Source organism: Fringilla coelebs (assembly GCF_963513975.1).
Source record: "Fringilla coelebs genome assembly, chromosome: 6".
NCBI lineage: Eukaryota > Metazoa > Chordata > Aves > Passeriformes > Fringillidae > Fringilla > Fringilla coelebs.
This window is the reverse complement of record NC_140034.1, coordinates 36,479,320-36,504,668: the sequence shown is the minus strand read 5'-3', so window position 1 is coordinate 36,504,668 and position 25,349 is coordinate 36,479,320. Positions and strand designations below refer to the sequence as shown.

Genomic DNA, 25,349 nt, shown 5'->3' with positions numbered 1-25,349 from the left:
AAGACAGAAATGGGGGTTACTGATGGCTCATGTGATAAACTCTTCACAGGGCTCATACAGATTCTTTCATTTCTTATCTGTTTAAAAAGTATCCTAAGTGCTTTCTATCATGTCTGGCTTCGCAACATAGCCGGATTTTATACTATTTCCAGCTACAAAAAGTAGTTGGGGAAAGGGGCTGACAGGCTTTTTTATAGTTGCTTGTCAGGGCATGACTGAAAAGTGAATAAAGAAACAGATGTTTAGGATGCAAGGTTTCCAATATGGCACTAGGGGTTTTGGCTTTTTTTTCCCTAGAGATTTGTTTACTTGTTTTACATGTACTGCAAAAGCTTAGGAAAGTTACACAATAGTATTGTTCAGAAGGAAAATATTGCAACATACTTTCCAACTCTGCATCAAACTAAGTCACTGTATTCCTTCCTTTTTTTTCTAAAGTGCAAATGAAGTCATGTGCTGAACACCTTTACCTGAGAGACCATTCCTTGCTTAGCTGAGTTTGTGACACTTCCATGCCTCTGTGCATTTCTTGCCTCTGTGCAAGATTCAAGTTTTAAATTGTCTTGTTAATTATCAGGACAAAATCAAAATCTGTTATCTGCCACATGAGACTAATTATAAAAAACATAATACAATGAACTTCTAATTTAAATATCTTGAAAAATTATTCTGGTTTTTTTCTCTCTCTCTGTTCTCTCCCCCTCCTTGTCTTGTAAAAGAAGGGAGAAAGAGAAGGCAGCAGCAGCTGTGGGTGTAAATGGCATTTTCGCACGAAATAGTTGAAAAGCAGTAAGCATTCCATCCACGAGATTTTTTTTTCTTCAATCCAGAGTGAGACAGAAGTGAAAAGGAGAGTGTGCTATAAGATAAAGGCTTTTTGTGCAATAATTGGATCAGTATATAGCAGATTATGATGGAGGCAGGGAAGCCACCATGAGTGCACGTTATAGATCTTCTGCCAGCAGCACAGCTGCTGCGTTCAGTTTGTGATCAAATAAGGTCATTCTTTCTGACTATACCAAGGCCTCTTTGCTGAAAACTTCTCTGGGAACTATTGGGAATAACTGCAAACTTCATAGCAGGCTTTGTTGGAAGACAAAAAGAATCAAGCTGATTTTCAATTTATTGAGGCATTGAATTGATTGATAGAAATAGTTGCATGCATTCATAGACAACTGTGACCTAATGCAGACACACTTCAAATATGATGCCAAAACAGGAGTACACAAGAAAGAATTAAGTTGAGGGAAAACAGAAGACTGCTGAACAAACAATGAAATGAGAGATTTTCTGACTGTTCCATCTGCTAATGCTCCTGCTCACTGGTTGTTTCCCTGCCAGGCACTGACCATTGCTTACTAGATACACAGAGGACATTCTTTACAATAGGCACCCAGTATAGCTCACTAAATAATATTGAAAGGATCTGTAGGTGCCTTCAGCAACTTAAAAAAAAAAAAAGAATCAAATTCTTTGGGTGGTCAGGTGTTGTGCATTTTTGCAGCGAGCCTTCACATTCACAGTCTCCATTATTTCTACAAATCTTGTGATTCTTGCGTGTGTTACAAGTAAAACCAAGAACTTGTTTAATGATCTGCAAATTCTCTGAAGTCACCTGCAAAATATACTTATTTGGATAGATGATTTTTTTTTTCTTTTAAGATTAACTGTGGTTAAGATGTGAGATACAGATGTTTTTAAGAAAAAAAATCTTCTATATAGATAAGCTGAATGTGGTTGTTGATGGTTCTTTCTTACTTGCAGATTGACACACAGTTAAATTCTTCAGTGTAATCACACCACCGTTTTTCCTCTATGTTCATAAAATAGTGGCTTTTTTCCCCTTGTTTTAATCTCATATAAGGACTATTCCATACTCTTTCTGTTTTGCAAGCAGGTTCCCTTGTTCATCTGTAAGAATTTCCACAGCATGGCTACTCACAGAAGGGAAGGTCATATTCATGGTACTTCCAAAGCTGCAAATTGATCCAAGATTAGTCTTTAACTTGGAGTGGTTTTTCTCCAATCTTACCAATGCTATGTGAATAACTTTAGTTAGACTTGTCTTTTGGTGGCTGAAATTACTGAAAAGTTAGTCTGTGCTTCAGGTAAGTCTCCAAGATCATGTAGGTCTGTGAGTTCTGTAGTCACTGGATAGAAGGATGTTGATAGACTTTGGCAGGGAGACTGGTCCAGGTTTGGAGATTGTTATTCTCTGGTTGTGAGGTTTTATTTTCTTTTAGTGAGCAGCCTCCTTCTGAAAGATTTTTGGGCAGGCCTATGCTAGGACTGAATAGTGAGATATGTTATTGCAACAGCTGTGATCGAGTTCCACACAGCCTATTTGTTCATCTCTGAAAATGAGCCATGTTTCTGACATGTTGGGGGCATGAGATTGGACTTGCATGCATAAGTAGCTGAAGTCTGATAAACCTAAACAATATGCATGTGTCCAGTTTCACTGTTTATTAAAGTGTCTGGTATGATCAGCAGTCAATCCTTTATATTATAGCAAAAGGCAACCCTTCCCTTTTTTGTAAATTTGTGCTCACTTTATCTTCAATAGTAGCTGACTTTTATATTTTCAGTTAACTAAGGGAGATGTGTGTGTGTGGCCTTGAACACAAATGGAATGAATCATCATTTTGGCTGTATCTGAGCACCTGCATGTTGACTCCCTATTCAGCTCATTTTTAATCAATGAAAAAGCACAGCATCCCAAAAAACCTACTTCCTCTCAAACCACGACACTGCCCTTGAGAACTTCTATGTGAAAAGCAAAATTAACATTTCCATTCACTTGTGGTTTTTCTGACAAAGTAGTTTCTGAGGGCAGTTCCTTTTTGTTGTGTAAGACAGAAGGAAGATTACTGAAAATAATTCAGCCTAGAAACGCTTTCAAATAGCCCCAGCACATCAAAAATTGAAATTCTGAGTGTCAGTTTAGGTTTCCTTACCCCCAGATGTACACACCAGTACTGGTAACTTCTCTCTCTTCAGTGTTACAGTGTTAGGACATTCTCACCTGAAGCAGGGGAGATGATGTTCTGTATTTTAGATTTGCTAATATATTTTGAGGGACGTCTACCAAACTACATCACTGTCATATGAAATAGTTGATTAATAAAGTTTGGAGTGAACCATATGTATCAGTCCTTGCTGGATAGGTCTTATTCCTGGGTTGCTGAATGGCAACAAATTCTTTCCTCAGTTGATTGGAGTTTTTTAATGTGTGCCTGTAAGGATTGATTGCTTTCAAAATTACACCTAATAATGTTAAAATGGATCTCAGCTTCTGTTCTACTGTTATTGTGAGTGTTTTCCATTTTCAGCCACCCCTTTCCTCCACACACACGTGCTTAAGAGTGTGTGCATGGATTGTATCATCAGCAGTTAATGGTTTTATGGTATTGTTGGCAGGTTTTCTTACAAAGAGTCAAGCCTCTCTAAAGAGTATACACCTCTTCCCACCCCATGGGATAGACCTACAAATAAAACACCAGGTCTGAAAAATTAATCTAACAAAGTGTGAGGATCCAGACCAGAATTAATTAAAGTTGTCTATTTTTTTTATATTTTTTTATTTTTATTTTATTAGGATTTCATAGATAAAGGTGGTTAAGGGTAGCCATCTCTAGTTAGCATTGGAAAACTGGAAAGAGAAAATGGTAGGGAATTTTTTTATTCAATGTAAAGTAGGCATACTTTCAGGGAAGTTTATATTTGTCAGTTTCGTGTGTCATTTTGAGGAACTGCCTACATCTCTGGATTTCTTTCATTTGAAATATGACTAAGTGGGAGAGCCCAAATTACTGGTGCAAGACTGCTTTACACTTTTTGTTTTGGTAGCTCAAATTTTCCAAATCCATAAATATTCTGGAAATTTTGTCTAGATCTTGATTTTAGCAAAATATCTCTCACAGAACACTTAAACTGGTCTTCAGTGTTGCATCACCCATGAAAAAAACAATTACTTTGGAGAGGAACAGAACAAAGGGAGACATGTCTTATCTTGTGTTGGATTTTGCTGACTGTGTCTTTTTCTGATAGCAGAAAATGAATTTGAGTAACTGCTTGTAGATTTAGAAGTAAATAAACTTTTTTTGCTGGAGCATCAATGTTGAAAGTTTCATGGGTAATGCATGTTGTAATCCTCACTGTGAAAAAATGAGATTTGCAGATGGATTTTGGAAGTCGAGAACCTCTGAGCAATTTCACAGTCTTTTGAAGTGAGTCCTGTTGGGACAGTCTATGACCAGGACAGTAAAGACCACAATAAACACTCTGCCACATGGCCAATGAGTAACCTGAGTCCTTGAAAGAATGATCCAAAAGCTTGCTTGCATAATGTCCCTGAAAGCTGTGGTGTCTCCCTGTCCTTTTGGGGAAGGAGAGGTGCACCTGTGTGAGTTCCACTGCAGAGGAGGAAGGGGCTCCTTTAGCTGTTGGCATTGTGGTGCACCTGCTGGGGCTTTGGGGCTGTACCTGCCTGTCACTTGCCATCTCCAGCACCTGCCTGTGCAGGGGCAGTGCTGTTGGTGATGGGGCATCGCTGGGGTAACCCTACAACACGCATGCCATGAATGAAGGCATCATACTGCTTTAGTAACTGCTCTAAGGCTATTTTTCCCCCCAGTCTTTCCTATCTTGATGCTCTTAGTTGCATCCTGTTTCTCAGTGACTGGAAGTAATGGCCAGTGTAGTTCATGAGTGACAAATACATATTTCTTATTGAGGCATGTTGTAACCTGTTTGCAAACAGAACACAAGTTCTTCTTTGCAATGTATGGCTCTCTGCATTTACTCTCCTTTTCATTACCTAAGCAAGGTCTGAAACTTACTTGCTTTTGTCTTTTTTATGATTTTTCTTTTTGTTTTTTTAATAATTTTTTTATTACAAGGAAGAGCATTTCTCATAGCTGTTTTGAAGTAGAAGGAAAGATTGAATCATGTTAAAGGTCTAGAGAGAGAGTTGATAGGAATTTATCATTGAAGCAATGGTGGTTTTTTTGTGTTCCAGCACATTCAAATTCCAATCAAGTAAAACGGTTTGTTGGAGCCAGTTATAATTTTAAAGCCAAAATTAATCTCATTTCTGTAATGATTGTGAAATGTTCTAGTCCACAACTTGAGGCTGTTACTTGTTCTTTTTTGATTGTTTGAGTGGTTTGTTTGGGGTTTTTTTTGGACCTAACACTGTTATATCTCTTTGCTATTTTTAATGTGTCTTATAGCTCTAAACCAAGAAATTGAAACTGAATTTCCAATTCATATTCAGAAAATTAGCAACTGTTTTGATTTTTGTGAGTGGAAAATAAGATAATTTAAAGCCTCAGCTCAGGTAGCTTTTATATTTTTAACTTAAACTCAAATTCAGCAGAAACTCAAAAGTACTGTCAATGTTTAGTCTGTCAACAGACAGTCTGAAAACATAAAGATTTTGGAGGATTGGAGAAACTTGCTTTCAGCTATTCATGTTTTCCTTTACATCATTTCTGTGTGTTTCACTGTGCTCAGTACATCACAATGCTTTTATTGTCTCGCTTCCTACTGCGTGTCATTTGCATAAATTTGTTGCTTATTAAATATATGGCATGTAATTTTTTTCTATTCCATTTATTATGAATGCATGAGGCTTTCTGCAACCGAATTTCCTTGACATGTTAAGTTGAAAGAGAAAGCAAAAGAGATTAGGAGTTCATCTGAATTAGAAGGCCATCTTTTGCCCCTCATTTTATCAGCTAAGAGTTGATTTTAATTTTTTTTCCTTATAGCAAAGTGAAGCTGTATCTGTAGAGGCCCTCCTTGAGGCCAGGGAATATTCCATGCAGCTGGGTTATCCATGGTGCTCAACTGCCAGCGTGGTTCCTGGTGCTCTTTGGTAGCTGGAACTCCTTGTCATGGTTTGTAGGCACAGCCCTGGAACTGGCAGGGACAAGAAGCTTCCACGTGGCCACCCTGCCTTGGAGGCTGAGAGTTCTTGATGGTCTGAGCATGGGCTCTTCTGTGCCATTTGGGCTGGGCATGTTTAAATTGCTGCTGATGGGAGCTGGCTGAAGAGCTGTGGGCTGCGAGTCAGGGGTGGAAAGTTAATTATGGGGGCTGAAGTTTGCTGCATGCAGTTTGGCACCTTTTGTGCATAGCTATGCTTCATAGTGAGTATCAAGAAATCAAGAACTTTTTTTTAAAATAAGTGGTCCACAAGATAACCAGCAGCATGCACATTGTAATGTTTTTCTGGGGCTGATACAGTTAGGCAGACTCTGAGATTCTTTCCTTTCTTGCAGTCAGACTCTGGTTAACAGATTAATTTCTAAAAATTAGGAAAACGACTTGGGGAGAGAAATTATTTGATAACAGAAATAAAGGAAACAATCTTACACATAGAATAATATTATAAAAGTATGCTTTTCAAGTCAGGGTTTGACCTTTTCAAAGTGTTTTGAGGGACTAATAAAAAAAAGAAATGTTAGAAGTGAAAAGTTTTAAATCGCTGTGCTGTGTGCTATTTTGACCTGTTTGGGCAGCTTTGATCAAAGCAGGGAGCCATTTTTAAAGAATTAGCAGATGCTGTGTCCTTCTTTTGCTGTGAGAGCAGAGCGCACAGATCTCAAATGTAAGACACACCCAATGCTTCTGCTGAAGTCATTACCCTGGAAAGAGGGAAATCTGCCCCCAGTTCCCAGGGAGATGGATGGTCATCTTAAACAGCACAGCAGATTGGAAATCACCTACTGACTTCCACATGGCGTCATTATATTCTATAGCCTTTTGAAACAGTAACAATATTCTCTAGTATCTGAATTTCTAGCTGAATCAATGATGCAACTGTTCTCTACCTAAAAAGAGAAAATAGTGCAAGTAGAAGTATAGATTAATAGGTTGGCATATTTGAGATAATCCTTAGGTTTTATGTGAATCTGTCTTTTTCTGAATCAATTTATTGTAATAAGACACTTGTATTAAAAAAGAGTTGAGACATGTATTTAAAAGGTATGGATTTAGCATATGCTCAATACAATAAACATATATTGGGATAGAACCAACAACTAAGTTGCAACCATAAATGACCAAATTTATACCTCATTATGGGCTATTGTACCAATAAGGTGAACAGAATATGTAGAAGGCTGTCTAGTTACTTAAATCCTGCAAATGCATTGACTTCCTGCATTTCATTCCTTTGTAAATAGGTTTTCTGAACACCCAGCTATCTGCCTCTGCTTGTTCATTTCTTGCCCATTTGAGTGTGCTGTGTAGCATAAAATCCTAATTTCTAAATGAACAATATTTAATGCACCTTCAAGAGCTTTCAATGGTGATGAAATTTCTTCATTCTGTCTCATTTTCCTGTATCACCCCTTTTCATGTGTTTTATTAGTTGGGGAAAAATTTCTGGTTTTCTTATCTAATCAGATATGTTCCTCTGAATATTTTAAGTTTGGGTTTTTTTTTTTTCCCCAGAAAACATCATGTCTGAGAGGGAAACTCCAGTATTTTCTTTGCAGGCAGTGCCTTGCCATGATACTATGATTTTTTTTCTTTTTGACAACTTGCCAAAGGGTCTTTGTTCATCTTGGTAACACCACGGATTTGGTTATTACTAGGCTTGTAGTGACACACAAGTATGTGACCTTAATTGGGACATGGAGATTCCTTGGTTCTAATGCCTGGGATCTTTTACTGATTTTTTACAAGATCTGCATGTTTTAATTTTTGAAAATATATGGTGTTATCCTTTGCTGTGTGGGAGTACTGGGATAGCTGGGTTCTTCTATATTTTACAAACACTTTTTAGAAGCTTTACAGGTGATGTGAACCATCTTGGTTTTTGCTTTATGATAGTTAAACAAAGTGTAGTATGAACTATTGAACCACCTTCATAGTATGCTTTGCCCAGTCTTGAGGCTGGTGTAGTATGAAGTGATCAGGGAAGAGAATGACAGTATAAAGCAGTAGTTCTGTCCAGTCTGAGTAATTTCTGCCCCTAGGAGAGCTGAAATAAAAGAAACTGATACTCTGCATCTTTTTTAAATGTAACATTTCTAGTTAGGTGAGCTGTGGCTGTTCGTGGCAGCTTTGGCTGTTAATATGCAGACCTTGTAAATTGGAAGTGAACAGAGCTCCAATGACCTTGCAAAAGAGCAGAAATAACAATTTACTGAACCACTAGCCCTGTCAAACTTCATTCTTAATATATTGTTGAGAATAAGATGCCAAAACCTCTCTCTATGAATTCATGAATCACCTTAAATTACCTCCCATTGTTTGGATCCTCCTGGAAACTGCCAAAAACCATACAAATCTAGAGGACTCTTTTTTCCATAGGATTTTGTACAGCTCCAAACCATTTTTTAAAATTTCATTTTAAAGTTGTGGGGCATACCATGGAAAAATTCTCTTTTTTTTTTTTGCACTAGAAGAAACTAAACATAAGTCTTTAATATTGCAAGAATGTTTGAAAAGCTGAATCACAGTCAAGAAACTTGCTTTTGAGGATTTGACTGGTGATTCTTGATCTTCTCAATGTGCATTGAGAAGTCATATCTGAACTCATAAAAGTGTGTAGATTTTTCCTTCACATCCTTTTTGTGGACATCAGCTGCACTTTTAGTTCAGACCTGTCAGTAGGTGTTTCAAGAGACAGGCATAAAATTAGTCCCACTGCTGTAACTGAGTTTACTCAGTGGAAATGTCACCATTCCCTGCTTATTGCAGAATGGGCTGGGTAGATGACCTTTGAAAGTCCAAGCTATTCCACAGAATTATTAGGGTTGGAAAAAGCCTCTAAAAGCATTAAGTCCAACTGTTAAAATAGCACCACCTTGTTCATCACTAAGCCATGTCCCCAGCTGCCACATCCACAAATCTTTTGAACACTTCCAGGGATGGTGACTCCATGACTTCCCTGGGCAACCTTTCCAGTGAAGAAAATTTTCCTGGTATCCAATCCCAACCTTCCCTGGCACATCTTGAGGCTGTTTCCTCTCATCCTGTCAATTGCTACCTGGGAGAAGAGGTTCCCCCACACCTCACCACCACCTCCTTTTGTGTAGTTCTTTAGATCACAAGATTTCCAGCCACTCTTCCCAAGCCTGCAGTGCTGGGTGGGTGGGTTGTACAGGATCTGGCACTTTGCTTTGTTGAACCTCACACAACTGGCCTGGTCTATTGATCCAGCCTGTCCAGAGCCCTCTGCAGAGCCTTCCTGCCCTCCAGCAGATCAACACTCCCACCCAAATTAGCATCATCTGTAAACTGGCTGAGGGTGCTCAGTCCCTCATCCAGGTCACCAAAGATATTAAACAGGACTGGTCCCAGTACTGAGCCCTGGAAAACACCACTGGATGTAACTCCAGTGACCACCACTCTCTTGGCATAGCCATCCTGCCAGTTTTCTACCCCACTTATGGTGCACCCATAAGCCCTGCAAATATCCTAAAAACTGTCCATTCTGTGCCTTTATTTTAAGTAAGCAAGCAACAGAAATAAAAATATCTCTAGTGATTAAAACAGATATAGTTCTAAATCTGTTGCCTGAAACTAGGAGGATTTTTTTTTTTATTCCTGTGAAATAGAAGTAGAGACAACTGTTGTGTGTTACAGTAAGTGTCCTTTAAACTTTCTCATCTCCCCAGTTATGGAGGTGTAATTTCTTTTAAGCAAGAAACTGTTGCAGTGAAGTGCCAATGCTTCTGGTTTGTGCAGTAACAGCATAATTTTTTTTAATAGCTAATGAGCGTTGCTTTATTAACAAAATACACTGCTACACCTTGTTTAGCATCCCAATTTATAAACAGAATGTACATCTGTTTTGTAGTGTAGAACCAGCTTACAGGTTGGTTCCAACAAATCCCATCATTGCAATTGTGAAAAACTGACAACTGAGGTACAGCTAAGAACAAGCACCAGTGAATTCCCTGAGCACTTGCAAAGTTCCCCCCAGATTAAATAATGCCAAGTACAGAAAATTTACTTCTAGAAGCATGATGTGAAGAATACTGGGTTTGAGTACCATTGAAATGCAGCCATTGCTGATAGCTTTACAAACAGAATATACTTTGTAGAATTTCTGCTGGCATTTTAAAAGAATTATTGATAAAAATGACTATTTTCAATGTCTTTTCATCTCTTTTGTTTAATTTTTACTTTCTTTTGGTCTCTTGTATGAAGGTGAAAAAATGAGCTGATTGCTAGGAAAGTATATTTTATAGGCTTAAGAATTGTATTCCAGTGTTGTAATTTTAGGAGCTGGTGATTTAATATCAAAATATCAAATTGAGCTAGGTGACATATGAAAAGAGAATAGCCATTTCCAGCTGAAGGGAAAAAAAGCAGAAATCTGTCTTGATAATGTCATTGTGCTATTGTCTGAGTATTGCAAACAGTTGTTAGCCCTTACCAAATTACTGAAAAATTTAAATCACTACTTTTTCCTTCTACCTCCTGGTAATAAAGTCAAGGGACAATCATTTTTCCATCTCTAGCCTCAGTCTTTTCACAAAATTAAGGGGCAGTTATTTTCAGAGACACAGATGAGAATGGGTATTTATCTCTGCTGTCTTGTACAAAAAAAATTTTGGTAATTTCATGTTGTTTTTCTTTACTTTCCTTTCACATGGAATCACAGACATCCACTAATGACCTGGGATCGTAGCCAAGAGCTAGAGGCAGTGGGAGAAAATGCAGGTTATTTATAACTTCATTATAATCCATCATTTATTCCTTGCTCTCTTCATTGCAAGGGAGGTATCATTCAGTATAAAAAGACCCAGTTAACTCTCACAGTATTTATTTTGCTCATTTTAAGAGTGTCAGTAAAATTAAATGCTCTGCCTTTTTTTTAAATTCTTGTTTCTTTTCAGTGTTCATTCAGGCACAGCTAACAATGGTATCACAACATTTAAAGTGACAGCTTACATTATTTTTCTGCCATGAAGAAATAACTGGGGCAGGGGAATGAGATGTCTAAAACATCTGGCCATGGAGTAAAACAGTGTGACTGTAGAGAATATTGTGTTGCTTCTTCCAGCTGTGAATTAACCTTTGCTAGACCTTTTGAAAAGCTGAAGATTTCAGTTCCCTCATGGTTCCATTATTGAATGGTCTGGCCCAGAATTCACTCAGGAAAAATTTTCCTTCCTGTGATATTGCTGGCACTGATTAAGTCACAGTGTTACTGTTCTAGGGTTGGACATGCACAGCCCTGAAATTAAATCTGTACCTCTAACACCCAACCCAGTGCTCAAACCTGTAGTGCCAGGTTCTTGGGTCAGAAAAATGAAAACACTTCATTTCTCATCTGCTCATTAAGTGGTTTGTAGACAGTGTTGCAAGTTGTGTGTAGCTCACCATTTGCTTCCAATCTTCTTCCTTTCCCTAAGGATGCTTTCTGTAGTTTTTATCTAGTTTTAAAGACCCCAAAACCACAAAATGCTATGTGTGAATCCTAAAGTAGTCATTAATAAAGCCAAAAATTGTCAGGTGTTTTTCAGAGTAGAAAGCTTTATTATTACAAATATAGCTGGGCTGAGCTAAATCAATATTGATGTAGTGTCAAATGCTGTAGAGTTTGGATTATGTGGCTGTTACATTAAAATTGCTCTTCTATAAATCAGCAATAACCCAACAGGAATCCCTGTTGGAAAGGAAAAGAGATGAGAGGTATGTGCTTTTGTACGCATAGATGAAAATACACAAGTTGATGTTTGCAGCAGAATGCCAGCAATTTTATAAAAATGAAAACAATAAAAGAAGTAGAGAGTGGAGTTGTGTCCTTGGTGATGAAGCAGTTTAGAACTTCTAAAAGTTCAGGTCCTATCAGAACATTTATAAATTGGATTGATGTGGTAAGCAGAGATTTTTTTCCTTTTTTTAAAAGGAGAGATTTTTTTTTAATGAATGAATAAGGTGTGTTTTCATGAATATATAATTCAGCAATAAAATGGCAGGAATGTAAAGCTGCCACTCAGCCTATTCAGAATCTAATGTTCTCCCTCCTGCTCCCCCCAAAAGAACAATAGATTTGTCAAATATTCTCTGTGACTTTCTCTAGTATTTTTATTCTATGGTTTCTCCTAAATACCTTAATCAAGCTTGAACTTTCATGCTGTTAAATTTAGTGTGTGTCTGTACATTACAACAGAGAGCAGACAGTTTTTCCACTAAAAAAAAATTACACCTGATAAGAAGAACAAAGAAATCATTGTTGTCTCTCACAGGGAGAATTAAAGCACAAAGGGATTTCAGGACACACAGGAAGTCTGTTGGCAGCGCCAAGAACAGAACTGTCTCTTAAGTTCTGCTGCAAATGCCTCTGCCAGGGGCCAAGCTGCTTGAGCTGGAGAGAAGCCGTCCCTTTCACAGCCCTGCTTCCGGTTGGACTGGGAAAAAGAAACTGAAAAGGCAGGATAGAGAGAGGGAAAAGAAATAATCCCGGTTGTGAAGCTGTGGCCTCTTGTTAAGAGAGAAAAAAGGTTCCCAAACTAACCAACCGATGCCTTCCCCCCTTCCGCTGTATCCCATTCAAAGCGAGGAGTAATGTTGCTGAAGTAATCCAAATGTCACAGTGCAGGGTTCTGTGCAACTGATCAGCATAATGTGCTTCCCCTTGCTTGTGCCTTCTCTGCCCATGCACAGAAAGCCCTTGGGCTGACATTTGTGTAATATCTGTTAAGACAAAACACGTGCAGAAAAAGCCTTGTGTTATTGGAACAACCTCCTGGATTTGTGTTATTGGAACAACCTCCTTCCTTGCATTCTCTTTCTGCCTTTTTATTTAAATTCATCTTGACGGGTTTGTAAAGATTGTGCGATGAAGGCTTTCGTTATTTTGGCAGGATTGCTTAGTTCTGTGGAGTTCTATTTAATGAAATGTTTTTTCACCTTAAATCCGAGTCTTGGAGGCTACATTTGAGATGTAGCAGCAATTGAATTGTACCTAATTTAGTTGTAAGCCAAACAGGAACAACTTGAGGTGGGCAAGACTCTGGAGGAAAAGCACACCAAATATGAGCTGCAGCACATCTGTAGTTCGTAGTGGAGGCTGTGGCAAACAGATACTGCAGGACTGAGCCTCCTAGACTTCACACAGTTACCCAAACTGCCCTGCCCTATTGGCTGAGTGGGATTTTGTGGGTGTAGTAAATAAGAGCACCTCTTTAATACTTAATTCATTTTGTAGCTGTGTCTGCTGCAGTTGTGTTGATACTCTGAAGCTTTCTGTCTACTGATGAGGAAGTTTTCCCTCATCTTCCTTGCATGGCAAATCTTAAATGGAAATCAGACTCTGGGGTTTTTTCAACCTTTGTAAAGTCACTTGTTGGTTCTGTGGTCAAAAGTAGCTTTTGGCTGTGTGTCTTGCTTCAGTTGAGTCTTTTCCACTTTCATTAAACTGGGGTATTTTAAAAGCAATTTTTAAATTGTGCTGTGAAAGAAGATAATTGTCTTTTGATTTTGATCCTGGTCCTTAGCTGTGGTAATTTATCTTAGTATTTTAACTTTAGTCTAATGTTTTTTAGTAAAACTGAAAAGTGCTTTTGTTGACTTGTCAATGTTGATGCTTGTGGACTATGCCTGTAATAAGTAGCAATTTTATTTACTCAGAAATCCTTTTATATTCCTTTTTTTGCCTTTACCAAATAAACTGTCTTGAAATTTCTGAGATTTCCAAGTTAGGTTTAGTGTCCTAATATTACCATTACACATTGACCATTTCAGGCATTGGCAAATAAGAAAACAGTTACTGTCCATATAAGACTTGATAAACTATTCTATTAACTTGTTGCTTCCTCCTTCTGCATTCCCCTCCTTTTTGCTCTGCTTCAGTCAAAGTTGGCCCTTGCTTGCTCATTGTTCTCAAAGCAGAGTCTTATAATGCAGGTCTTATTTTCCAGAAGTTACTTAGGGGAAAAAAGCCCTGAGTGCCAGAAAATGCTTATTTATCAATATTGATCCCTTACATTTGCAAACTTGGCATTATATGCTGTATCTGAAAGTTTACTGGATTTTTTTTTCACGTGACTCTGAGACTTGGCTTGAGTGACTTGACATTCAATTTCTCAAATTATTAAACCCCAAAGCATAACAGTCAATTTATTGTCATTTAAAACAATTGCCTTTTTCCCCCCTTCTTGCAATCTGGTTGGATTAAGAAAGGGAAGTCTTATGCTCAGGAAATTCATATTGCCAAACCTTCATTTCTGATAGAATAACCCCATTATCTTCAAAATTAAAGCATCTATTAGTCTAAGCAAGATGCTATCAGAGAATAAAGAGAGCCCCTTCCACTTACAATGTAAAATACCTATTTGCTATCATCAGCTGTGCTAGGTGTGTATCTATTCAATGCATACTAATTCAAACAAAAGTCAAAGGTACTGACATTAACTGAGCCTTTTGCCACAAAGTCAGTAGCATTAATTTGAATCTCATGCATTAGAGAACAGTTTAATTGGCTCCAACCTTTTGGAAGAACAAAAGAAAAACTGACAGTCAACAAACTTGTGTCTGTCTTAGTGTGTGTCCCAGAGAGGTTATAGATTCAAGGGATTATCCACAGGCCACTGGTCTGATAATAACTAAGGAGTCAAAGAACATAAAAGAAAAAAACTCTTTATAATATGCACAGGCAGTTGGGAGAAATAGAACATGCTTAAACTTTTTTTCAAAAATAAATAGGCCTTTTTAAAAAGAAGAATTTAAAAACAAAAGGCATCACACTTTTAATATCTGAGCAAAAAATTCAAGGTAAACTAGAGTCCCAAATCATTACTGTTAGTAAAAGAAATCTGAAAATTCTTTCACTTTTGGTGAGTAACTCCATGCCATATTTTACTTCTTAGCAGTAGAACAAAATATATTTCAGAAAAAAAAATATAGTCATCTGTCTACTAATGCATACTTATACAGAGACATGCAGGTCTAGTGTGATAAAATGTGATATAATCTTAGGATAATAAATAAGGTATCTTTAAGTGTCTTGAAAATTCATTATTTAAGAAAGACATAAAAAACCCACTATAAATTCTGGCTCTTAAGCTAGCAAAGGAAAGCTGGGAGAAGATTTCTGATTCTGCTGTCCAAATTGCAAAGAATCAGAAGAGATTATTGCTCTTATAAATCTCCTGGCAGTGAAAAAGATTGTTATGCTTACTACTCACAAATCTAATTGCAAAACATATTTGCAATTTCTAAAAAGGAAGAGTTTTACTACTTCAGTATTATGAAACTCACATTTATGAAACTCACTTTATAAAGGTTCATGCAAAGGGGAGAAGAAATATCTTTTGTCACTTGGTCATCACCGTTTCTTAGGACAGGTGGTATCCTTCCTTGAATCTCCCAAACTCCCTCAGTTTTTTAATCTTTTGGTAAGACAAGGTGCATTTCCAATTGTTATTCCTCGTATATAATTTTAAAAATGACTTTGTGGAAAGGTTAAAATTCTCAAGCATTCTTGAAGAAGCAACCCAAAACCATATCTCAGTTTGTTCTACCAAATTTTATTTTCTTTTAATTGAATAATAAAACCTGATGTTCTTGTCAGGGGTGACTTGATACTAACTGCAGATTTTTGGTGTGGATTTACTTCGTGTTCCATGCAGACTTCAGTTTATACTTCATAATTTTTAATTTCCAAAAGAGGTCGTTTGCAGAGTGGCACATTCATTTAACCTCTAATACATTTGTATTTCAAAATAATCAAATGGTATTTTTTGTCTTCAGTTTTAAATAGGATTAACTCAATGGTGATAATTCAACAGTTGTCTTAATGCCTTCTCATAACTTTTTCAGAAAGGCAGGGTTTTTTTCCACTGTTAGGACTGTTGACAGGTGATAAATTGTAGAATATTTCACAGATCACTGTGGGATATGGACCACATACAGCTGGGCAAGTGCAGCAGACATGGCAAAGGCAGTCAGGGCTTTGCTGAAGGGCTCATTCTTGCCTGGAACAAAGTGAACACTGCCAGTCACACAGAGCAGCCATGCAGGGAAGACAGAGCTATCTCAGCCAAGTGGTGTGTTCTCTGCAGGAAACCATATCCAACTCGTGTTCCTTGAAAAGCCTCATCTTCCTCAAGTTTCATTTCAAATGTGAGGCTTGGAAGGCTCCCAGAAGAACCTTCATTTCCCTGCCACCCCCACCTCGTGATCAGCAAAATCTGTGATTCAATCTATTGTATCATGAAATATGTTAGTACATATGCCCAGAATGATTAATTAGAGGGTTTTTTGTACAATCTGCAGCTGTTATTGCTAATGGGTATTTGGACTAATGCCTCTGATATTAGAAATTTTTTGATTTCAATTACTCTCCTTCCTTTTTATATAAGTAATAAATTCATTGCTGTGCTTCACTTCTCCATTTTTTCTGCAGAATACTAAAACAAAGAGGCTTTTCTAACTAAATTGAAGCTTTATTCAATTACATTAGTTGTAATTTATCCTCACAAAAGGAGAGAGTAATTAACTAGAAAAAATGAAAACAAAACAGTACAAATCAGCTTTTAATAGAAGTTCAGCAAATAATTTTTTTGAAATTCTGATGCATCACCACCCTAGGGTTATGTCGCTGTTTTCAGAATATCTAGTTTTGCTTGTATTATATGTCTTCTCTCAAGACCTAATTAAAAATGTCTGATTTGGAACATATTTGAATTAAAGCATCTGAGTAACCATGTGTATTTGACACAGAGTAACTGTAACAGCTTTAACTGAGACTGTGGTGTCAGAGGCTTTTCTTTCAGAACATCCAAGGTACTCCTGGAGAGAGAGCACGCCCAAAAATTTGCACACTTGGCTTAAATTGCTATGGATGTTCTAGAATCACAAGGAATGTTATGAACACTAGTGAGAACATCCCACAATCTTCTACCAATGGATAGCATTATTCCTACTTTATCTATAGGAAAACTGAACCATGGAAATGTTAAATGAGTTGCACAATGTCGTACAAAAGTTTCAACAACAGAGTAAGAAGTAAAATGCTGTTGTTCTAAAATACCAGCTTTAATGTCCAGATGACATTGATTAGTGTTGCTATCCTGAAAGCTTGCCACCTGTGAAGATTTAATTTTATTATACTCAGCTCAGTTACTAACTCTCAAAGATCCATTGTGAACCTTCAGAAAGGAGGACAGCACTTAATGAGGAAACTATCACAGAATCAAGATACTTTTCTAGGCTGCATTTATCCCTGTTATGAGTGGTTCTACCATGTGAGGTGTAGGTTTCTAAATTTGTATGGAGTCCTTCAGCTCCTTTTAGTACAATGAGCCATGCAAAATCCCTGAATGGGCACAGTATTGCCTTTTTCTCCTTACTTCAAGATAATTAATCCTGTAATTTCTTGGTCCTTTATACTGCTTGACTCCACTCCTCTGTCAGTCTTCAAAACTAGGTCTTCCCATCTTGAATTTAGATCAGACTCTTTCCTCCTGTCCCTGATATTCACATTCCCAGCTACTGAATTCATTGAGGCGCTCACACAGGAGGAACTTTGAACTTAAGTGTCCTGTCTTAGAGATGTCCTGCAAGTTTTACATGCCAACAAGGTAGGGAAGAGATCCTAGTGTGGCTTCTACTAAGGGAAAGTTCAGTGTTCACTGGAGAATTGGCATGAGAAAAACATTCCCTGGACCCTGAGCCCTTTTAGGCTCTCTGCAGGGCTTCAACTTGCCAGACAGCCCAATCTGCTGCTCACAAGCAAATGTGTGTGTGTGCTCAGAAGAACTCCTGCCCTGAATCCCTTGAGCATCAGCTTAGACTCTACTCCTAATTAATATTCCTTACTTTAATATTCCTTGGTGAGTTTTACACAGCCCTGCAGACCCCACTTACACATCCCAAATTCTCCTGTTTCTTTTTTTCCCTCCAGATTGTTGTCTGTGAAGTCCAGGTTGGCCCCCTCCAGAGCTCTGCTTCATTTTCTTAAAGGCCTCCAGCAGTGACTGGAGAGTTTGTTTGTTTGTTTGGTTGTTTTTTTTATCCTTTGTCTATTATATTTGTATCCCTGTGTTTTGTCATGGCTTTCTCTGAATGCTTTGAATGGGAAAGTTTCTTGAGCTGATAATCCTAGTGAAGCAGATGCTCTGACATGCCACATACCTTTACAAATAGAAGTAGAGGTAGTCAAATTTTGCCAAATAGGAATGTTATTGATTCTTCAGCTGGAAATTAGCATCTTGTCCTAGTTTGTGTTGAAATATGATCTGAAAACTGAAGTCTTAGGAGAGGATTTTCAATCTGCTTTCTGGGTAGTTTAGGTAAAGTGGTGATATCTATGAATTTTTTTTCAATTGATTTTTGTATTAGTTTTAGTACATTTATCTGCCCTTTGGAGAAGCAAATGACCTGGCAGTGGATGAAATTTCACAGCAGTGAAACACTGAAATCCTATATATCTCTCTATAGATACTAACCAGCTTTCTATGTGAACAGCAAAACCATTAATGCTTGTAGCATCTCTTTTGCAAGGCCAAAGTGCACAGAGGGATTGGCAGCCTGCCTGCTGGAACCTTTTGATGCACAATGCACTTCCTGGCAAACCTTACTAGGCGTCATTTCAGCCGGTCTAGGGCAAGGCTTTGCTGTCCTGAGAACCTGATCACAAAGTGAGTCACCTGGGGATCAAAAAAAAGAAAAAAGGAGCAGGGAAAGTAGGAGGACTAAGTGGTCAGATCTTCCTCTGTGGGTAGTTTGGCAGTGTTGGCCCAACTCTAGAAGCAACAGCAGGACCAGTGCCAGCTTTAGAAGTCCCGAGAGGCTGACAAGGGTTTGGTGGTAACAGGTCCTGGCTCTGTAAACAGTGAGCAGAAAAAGACACGTCACTGTGTGTTTGGTGGGAAGAGAAGATAAAGCATGTGGCCTCTGGTGGTGTCACTTACTGACCAGATGGACCAGAGAGAAATATTTCTTGGCTGAAATCTGCGTGCAGGTTTGACTTTGCTTCTGATCTGTAATTTTGATGCTGAGTTTATCTAATTGCATAGAAGAGCCTTGATCATGCCTTTCAGTCACATTTATGATGAGGACTGTAAACACTTGGGGTAGGAAAGATCCTCAAGAATTCACATAGTCTGATCATAAAATAAGAGATAGCAGGCAGGAAAGCACTTAGACACTACGGCTCCTTGTCAGCACTATGCTTGGCATGCCAGTACCTTGAGGAGGATCTAACAAGTGAATGCTGAGCACTCAACATTGAGTCTGATAAAACAGACAAATGTGTGAAGATCCTTGTTTCCATGGAGTTATTAAAGGAGCAAGATCTGCAAGTAATGAAGAGTGTTTGCAGGGAGATGTATTGTGCAATGCACTGTTTTATTTCTCTTGGTCTTTCCAGGTGTTCCAGGACCTTGGCACTTCTGTGTTGTCTGGTGCATTTAGAGGATACAACATCTGCCTCTTGGCATATGGACAGACAGGTTCAGGAAAAACTTACACAATGATGGGAACACCTGTGAGTTACACCATTCATTTTAAACTTGGGGCTGAGGGCAGGATGTCTAGCAGAAATATTGCTTTATTTTAAAATGGTGGTTGTGGTGCTTGATGAGCAGAATGCTTATACATGTTTTATCCACTTTTAAATTCATAAAACATGAGCCTTTACATTTAGGTAAAAAACAGAATATCTGGTAAAAATATTAGAAAGTGTGGTGTGATTTAAATATTTATTATTAGACAATCTTCTTCTTACTACATATGAATCTTATCACAGATTTAGAGGACAAAAAAAAAAAAACCCTTGATACCCTGGAATAGTTCTGGATTTTAGAAACTGTAACCCAAGATAATACAAAGTATTCATTTCTATGTGATATTTTGGCAATCTGGCCTATACTGAGATTAAACTGCTTTCACAAATAAAACTGTATACAATTCGCAGTAATGGTTTTGTAACAGGCTTGATTATTACTTGTAATATTGACCTGTGGAAAGTAGTGCTTCACTTCCAGTTTTGACACACATTTGAATGGAATTTACAGAAAGTGCTAAATTCTAAGATTGTCTACCAGGCATCACCTGAAGTGCATTTTAATCTTGCTACTCAGATTAATGGAGTCAGTTGATGATTTCCTGTGTTTTCCCACAACAGAAGGAAATTCAATTTTCATCCATGAATATTCTTAGCTGTTGGTGAAACATACTGCTAAAAAGAAAAAAAAAATAGTTTACATAAGTGGACCAGTATTTTCTGCATCCATGGGATTCAATTTTTAAAGTGAAGTAAGGGCAAAATGTGTTTAAACCCCAAAGATAAGAGGCCTGTTCTAACATAGTTTGTTCTTTTAATGAGAGTTTGGATTTTTAAATTTTTTTTTCAATAGACATCAGCAATAGGATTTAGTTACATTATTACCACATTTTTTCAAAGAAATTTCTGGATCTTGTGTTTCTAAGAGATTCCTTGCTTTAAAACTAATTTCTCTCTCCAATGCAATACTGCTTTGGGCCGATCTTTAACAACATGTATTCACTGTGAAACAGCATTCCAGCGTTTGGTATAAACAGAACTTTTGTCCATGGTGGTCCACTTGGTGGACCTGGGACTTTCTTCTTTTAACACAGCTCCAAGTGTGCTTTCTGGAAAAAGCCTTTCATGCCATTCAGCAGGCAGAATCCACCTAAGCCCTGGTGTCTTTCCAGGGTGTGTTGGCACTGCTAAAGTATGAGCAATCATATCATGAGGAGAGTTCATCACACAAAACCACGCTGTTACTGCAGTGCTGTGTAGACTGTTTGGGCAAAATTCACATCACCTAGTCTGGGTATTGTTAGCAGCCCCATATCCTGCTCTCTCTGAGACACAAAATTTGTAAATCTAAAATATAAAACTGTTCCAAGGCTCCTCGGTGATGCCATGAAGAAATAGAACTAGGATAAGAAAACCCAGAAATATTCATGAGCAATCAAGCTAGTTTCAGTGTTGGCCTGTCTTCATCTAGTTTGCAACACCTCTGACATAGACATGTCCAATATCATTACATCAAACAGCTTTTGGATTAACCCAAGCCCCTAAACTTCTCATCAATGCTGTGGACATTGCTCTAAAATTACTTTTGGTGTAGTTGGTGATGCTGTTCTGAACTACACTGCATGGCTGTTTGTGTTGTAATCCACCATAGTCATTACTGCACTACGATTCTGTCCTTTTCTTAAAACTTGGCTTTTGTTTAAAAATAGATTTTGCATGAGTGTTAGGAAATATATTATCTAATATTTTTTCTGTTTACTATTTTAAGGCATCCATTGGGCTGACACCTCGTATATGTGAGGTATATTTTTTTCTTCCCTTGAATTTGTTTAAGCAGTTAGATTTTCTTAATGTATTTTAAATTTACATAAACTTCTTGTTTGTGAAGGGCCTCTTTTCTAGGAAGGATGATTACTCAGACCAGATGGCATCGTGCAGGGTAAAGGTCAGGTAAGTGTGTTACTCTTTTGGACAACAATATGAAGGCTTTTCACATACTCCTCCGATCGAACAAAGTAAAGACTAGTTCATTTTGGTTTTTGTTTTCTTAGATTATAGTAGTTTTGGAACTAGGGGGAAAACACAGAAGAATGATGAGAAAGTATTTGGTTTAGTTTTCCATCTAAGTATAGCTCTTTGGATGCTGTCTGTTCACTTTTGTATAAACAACTGAAATAGGAATGCAGTGAAAATTTACTTGCTTTGTTAAACTCCTAAATTGAGCCATAATCCTACATTCCGGTCTTATTTATCGTTCCCTTGGATCTAATAAAGCTCTGTGTTTGGAAATCTGGGGATTTGAGCCCACCAGTGCAAAAAATCCATGTAAGAGTCAGTTACAGAGTCTAAATACACAGTTACTCCTTTTGTTTTGTTTTTAGCTGCGTGAATTTAGCTTTCCTCTTTTTTTTTCTTTTCAGTTTTCTCGAAATCTACAATGAGCGTGTCCGAGACTTGCTAAAGCAGTCAGACCGAAAGAAACCCTACACCCTCCGAGTGCGAGAGCACCCCGAAACAGGACCCTATGTCCAAGGTGAGAGTGGCCTTCTCAGCCAGCATCACAGCTGCAGGTGGATGTGTGCCAGGGTGTTTGTGTCTTTGCATGTACTCCTGCAATGATCATTACTGCCTCTCCCCTTCAAGGGTTGCTTTTCTCAAAGGTTTTTCTTATTGTATGATCACCTGTAGTACACTGAAAGCTTTGCCTCTGTTATCCTGCTGGCTGGATATCCTGCACTGTCTGCCTTTCCAGACATATTATTTTTCTTCCTTTTATTTAAAGAAATATTAACTTAATCAAGGAGAAATATTAACTTAATCATACCTGTTTCATACCTTGGCAGCAGAGTGTACATTAAAAAAAAAAAAAGTAGATAAATGTAACTGTTTGATGTTGCAGGGCAGGCCGTGAGAAGCAAGGAAAATCTCACCCAGTGAAAACCTAATAAGCTTGATTTCCAATTGTGAGCTTTTTCAGTTGTCTTTCTTACTTTAGTTCTTGTCTTCTCTCTCATTTTTTTCCTACTTCCATTTTATTTCCAGTTTTGATTGGTGCTTTTACCTCAAGGTCTCCTACAGCTTTAAATTGCAGTTTGGCCTTTGGCATTTCATTAATTGATTCGCTCCTGGTGTACAGTTTGCCAGCTACATTTCTGTATATCTGACCAACAGCTGACAAAAATCACATCTCAAAATCAGTGCAAAACCATACAAAGTAGATTTACAGTGGACATCAGAAGGAAGAGTGTTTTCCAAGCTAGTGGTTTGTTTAGAAAGTAAATGTGTACACTTCCTTTTCTTCTTGCCTGATATCCAGTGGGAAGAATTCCAGAGTAGCCTCTGGTATCACTGCCTCTGCAACTGCTTGGCTGGCCATGGAGTGAGCAGTAATACCTAGGGTAGCACACAAAATGCATATCACATAGGATGTTATAGATCCTGTCACATCAGAGCAAATACTGATTTGTCCTGGCTCCTAAATAGAGTCCTTGAGTCAGTTTAGTGGATTTCTCTTGCTCTCCCTGGTTGGTTTTTCTCCCTGTGTTTCTTTATTATGGCATTACACATCATAAGGTTATCCTTTCTTCGGAGATTAAGGGAAGACCTGACAGCAGATAGAGTGACTTGACTGTGTGATTGGATGGAGCCTGATTGAATGGAGCCCAGCTCTGATTCCTTGGACACCATCTAACAATCCATGGTTGTTACCAATTCCTCCTCTCCAAATTTGAAATCAGCACTTGCAAAGTGTTGAACTTTCATCATCCCGTGCACAAGGGTCTATCAGACATTCTGGTTGTTTCAGCTGTGCTTTCCCAGCACATCAGCCTCCTGTTTTAAGGAGACTTGGAAAATAATAGATGGTCTCATAAGTATGGCAAACATAATTCTTTGAAATGTAAATTCATAGAAATTTGGCTTTTATTGAGGACTTTCCAAGATTCTCTTTCTACCTGCTTGTTATCAGAGAGCTTCATTGTTGATGGAGTTCCAAGACTAATTATTTTCTTTTAGCAGCTGCTCATTCACCACACAAGAAAGGGTCTTTAAACTGCTTCCTTCCTTGGCAATTTCCATCTCTTTTCTCAGGCCTTATATCTCCAGTGATTCCTTGGCTGCATATAATGGAGTTTCCCTGATTTAAAAGAAAATAGTTATAACTTCTGCCAGTGGGCTGGCTTGCCTTTTGTCACTGTTTTGTCTTCATCTGGAATCTTCCAGGCCAATTCTGTCACTTTTTTTTCAGTTCTATTGTGGCTTTTTTTGTTGTTGTTCTTGTGGGGTTTGTTGGGGGAGTTGTTTGTTTTTTTCTATTGTGCTTTTTTTATTTACCCATTTTGAATAAGGATTTTATTCTTGGACGCAACTGAAATTTTTGACTGGAAAAATTTTATGCTAGAGTTCTGAAATATGCCAATAAAGTTCCCAGTTGATTAGATTTTGTAAACTAAGAGAAGAGATAATGGCAAAAGATTAGCCTAAATAATATTTGTCGCTTTTGACTATGGTTGTAAATTTATTTTAAATCATTCTCTCCCTCTGTATATTATAACAACCTCAAAAAATAATTGTGTTAATGCCTGTAAGAAAAAAATTTATTTTCAATGGTAATTGTGGTTCACTTTTTTTTTTTTAAATGATTACATCATGAAAAGTGAAATAATTTCTCTGCTGAAGACACCATGGGGTGCAATTGGATGCTGTGGTGAGACCATGTGAACTGAAGTAATTTCAGGCTGATGAGTCAGTGGCTTAGGGCAACAGAGGAGAGTTCTTTTATTTTAGACATTTGTATACAAATATATACTAATGAATTTGCCTATGGAGTTTATGCAATTGAGAACTGTGACAGTTTGCTTTGCCTGATACTGCCCTAGTGTCTGTTGAGGAGAGGGACTAATAAAGGGTGATAGAACTGCATTCATTAGCTCACATCAAAAATAAGCAGCAGTGACTCAAATGCAAGTTTGAAATACAGGCAGCTTGATTTTAATAAGATTGAATTCAAGAAAGCCTCTTACTAGGAGAGCTTGGTTTGTGTTTTACTTCCAGGCAATTTACTGTATGGGAGAAATTAAATTGGTGAACATCAACAAAGCTCAGAAATTTCCCATTGTTTTCCACAGATCAAGCAAGTTAAGGACTAGAATCTGTATTTGCATCATACTTCTTGCAAGCTATCAGCAATTTTAAGGTTTGCTGACTCTTATGAGGAACTCCTCAGTGTACATTACTTTTAGTTGGGTGTTTGGTGTCAATGACATCCAGAGTACAGCTGTGGATGAAGAGTAGAGAGAGGGGAAAATCAGAAAACTTAATCCCTTTAAGGACACTTAGATGCCCTGGGCAATGCATTTTCCATTTGCAAAGTCCAGTCAAAAAGTCCCAGCTCTGAGCATTAAGTATTTTAAATGTTTTCCAACCCATCGTTTTTTCATGTAAAGGCTGAGAGATTGTAGCCTTTAAAATGCTGAAAGTGTTTCAGTGCTTCGGATTGGAATCGTTTCAAACTTCTCCCTCACAGATGGTTGCACTGTTAAGGAATCAGCCCCTCTTAAATCAGGAAATGATGCAATCTATTTTATTACTCTGAGACAGATTTCTGGGGGAGATCCTTTCTTACTCCAAGGCAGATTTCTAGACAAGAAAGTGGTTTTGATCTTTCTATGGGACTTGAAAATGACCTTTCTTTTTCTGGCAGCCAACGGAACACTCCATAATTTCTTTTCAAGCAGCATCTAAAATATTTCATTAACCTTATTAAAAAGCTAATTGTTTTAAACTCTCAGCAAGATTCACAATTCCAGTGCTTAGGGAAATGTAGGCAGGTAAGAATTTATTCCATGCCTCTTTTTTATAACAGTAT

General features: G+C 37.8%; 1 protein-coding gene across 1 annotated transcript in view; it reads left to right on the top strand.

Moving 5' to 3' along the window:
- Nucleotides 1-25,349, top strand: part of STARD9 (StAR related lipid transfer domain containing 9) — a gene marked incomplete at its 5' end in the record, with an annotated part of 95,024 nt that overhangs the window by 18,561 nt on the left and 51,114 nt on the right. The window contains 4 exons of the mRNA XM_084208681.1: nucleotides 19,349-19,465; nucleotides 21,252-21,284; nucleotides 21,372-21,433; nucleotides 21,904-22,016. Of these exons, the coding sequence (XP_084064807.1) occupies nucleotides 19,349-19,465; nucleotides 21,252-21,284; nucleotides 21,372-21,433; nucleotides 21,904-22,016 (325 nt within the window). The remainder of the gene's footprint in view (nucleotides 1-19,348; nucleotides 19,466-21,251; nucleotides 21,285-21,371; nucleotides 21,434-21,903; nucleotides 22,017-25,349) is intronic.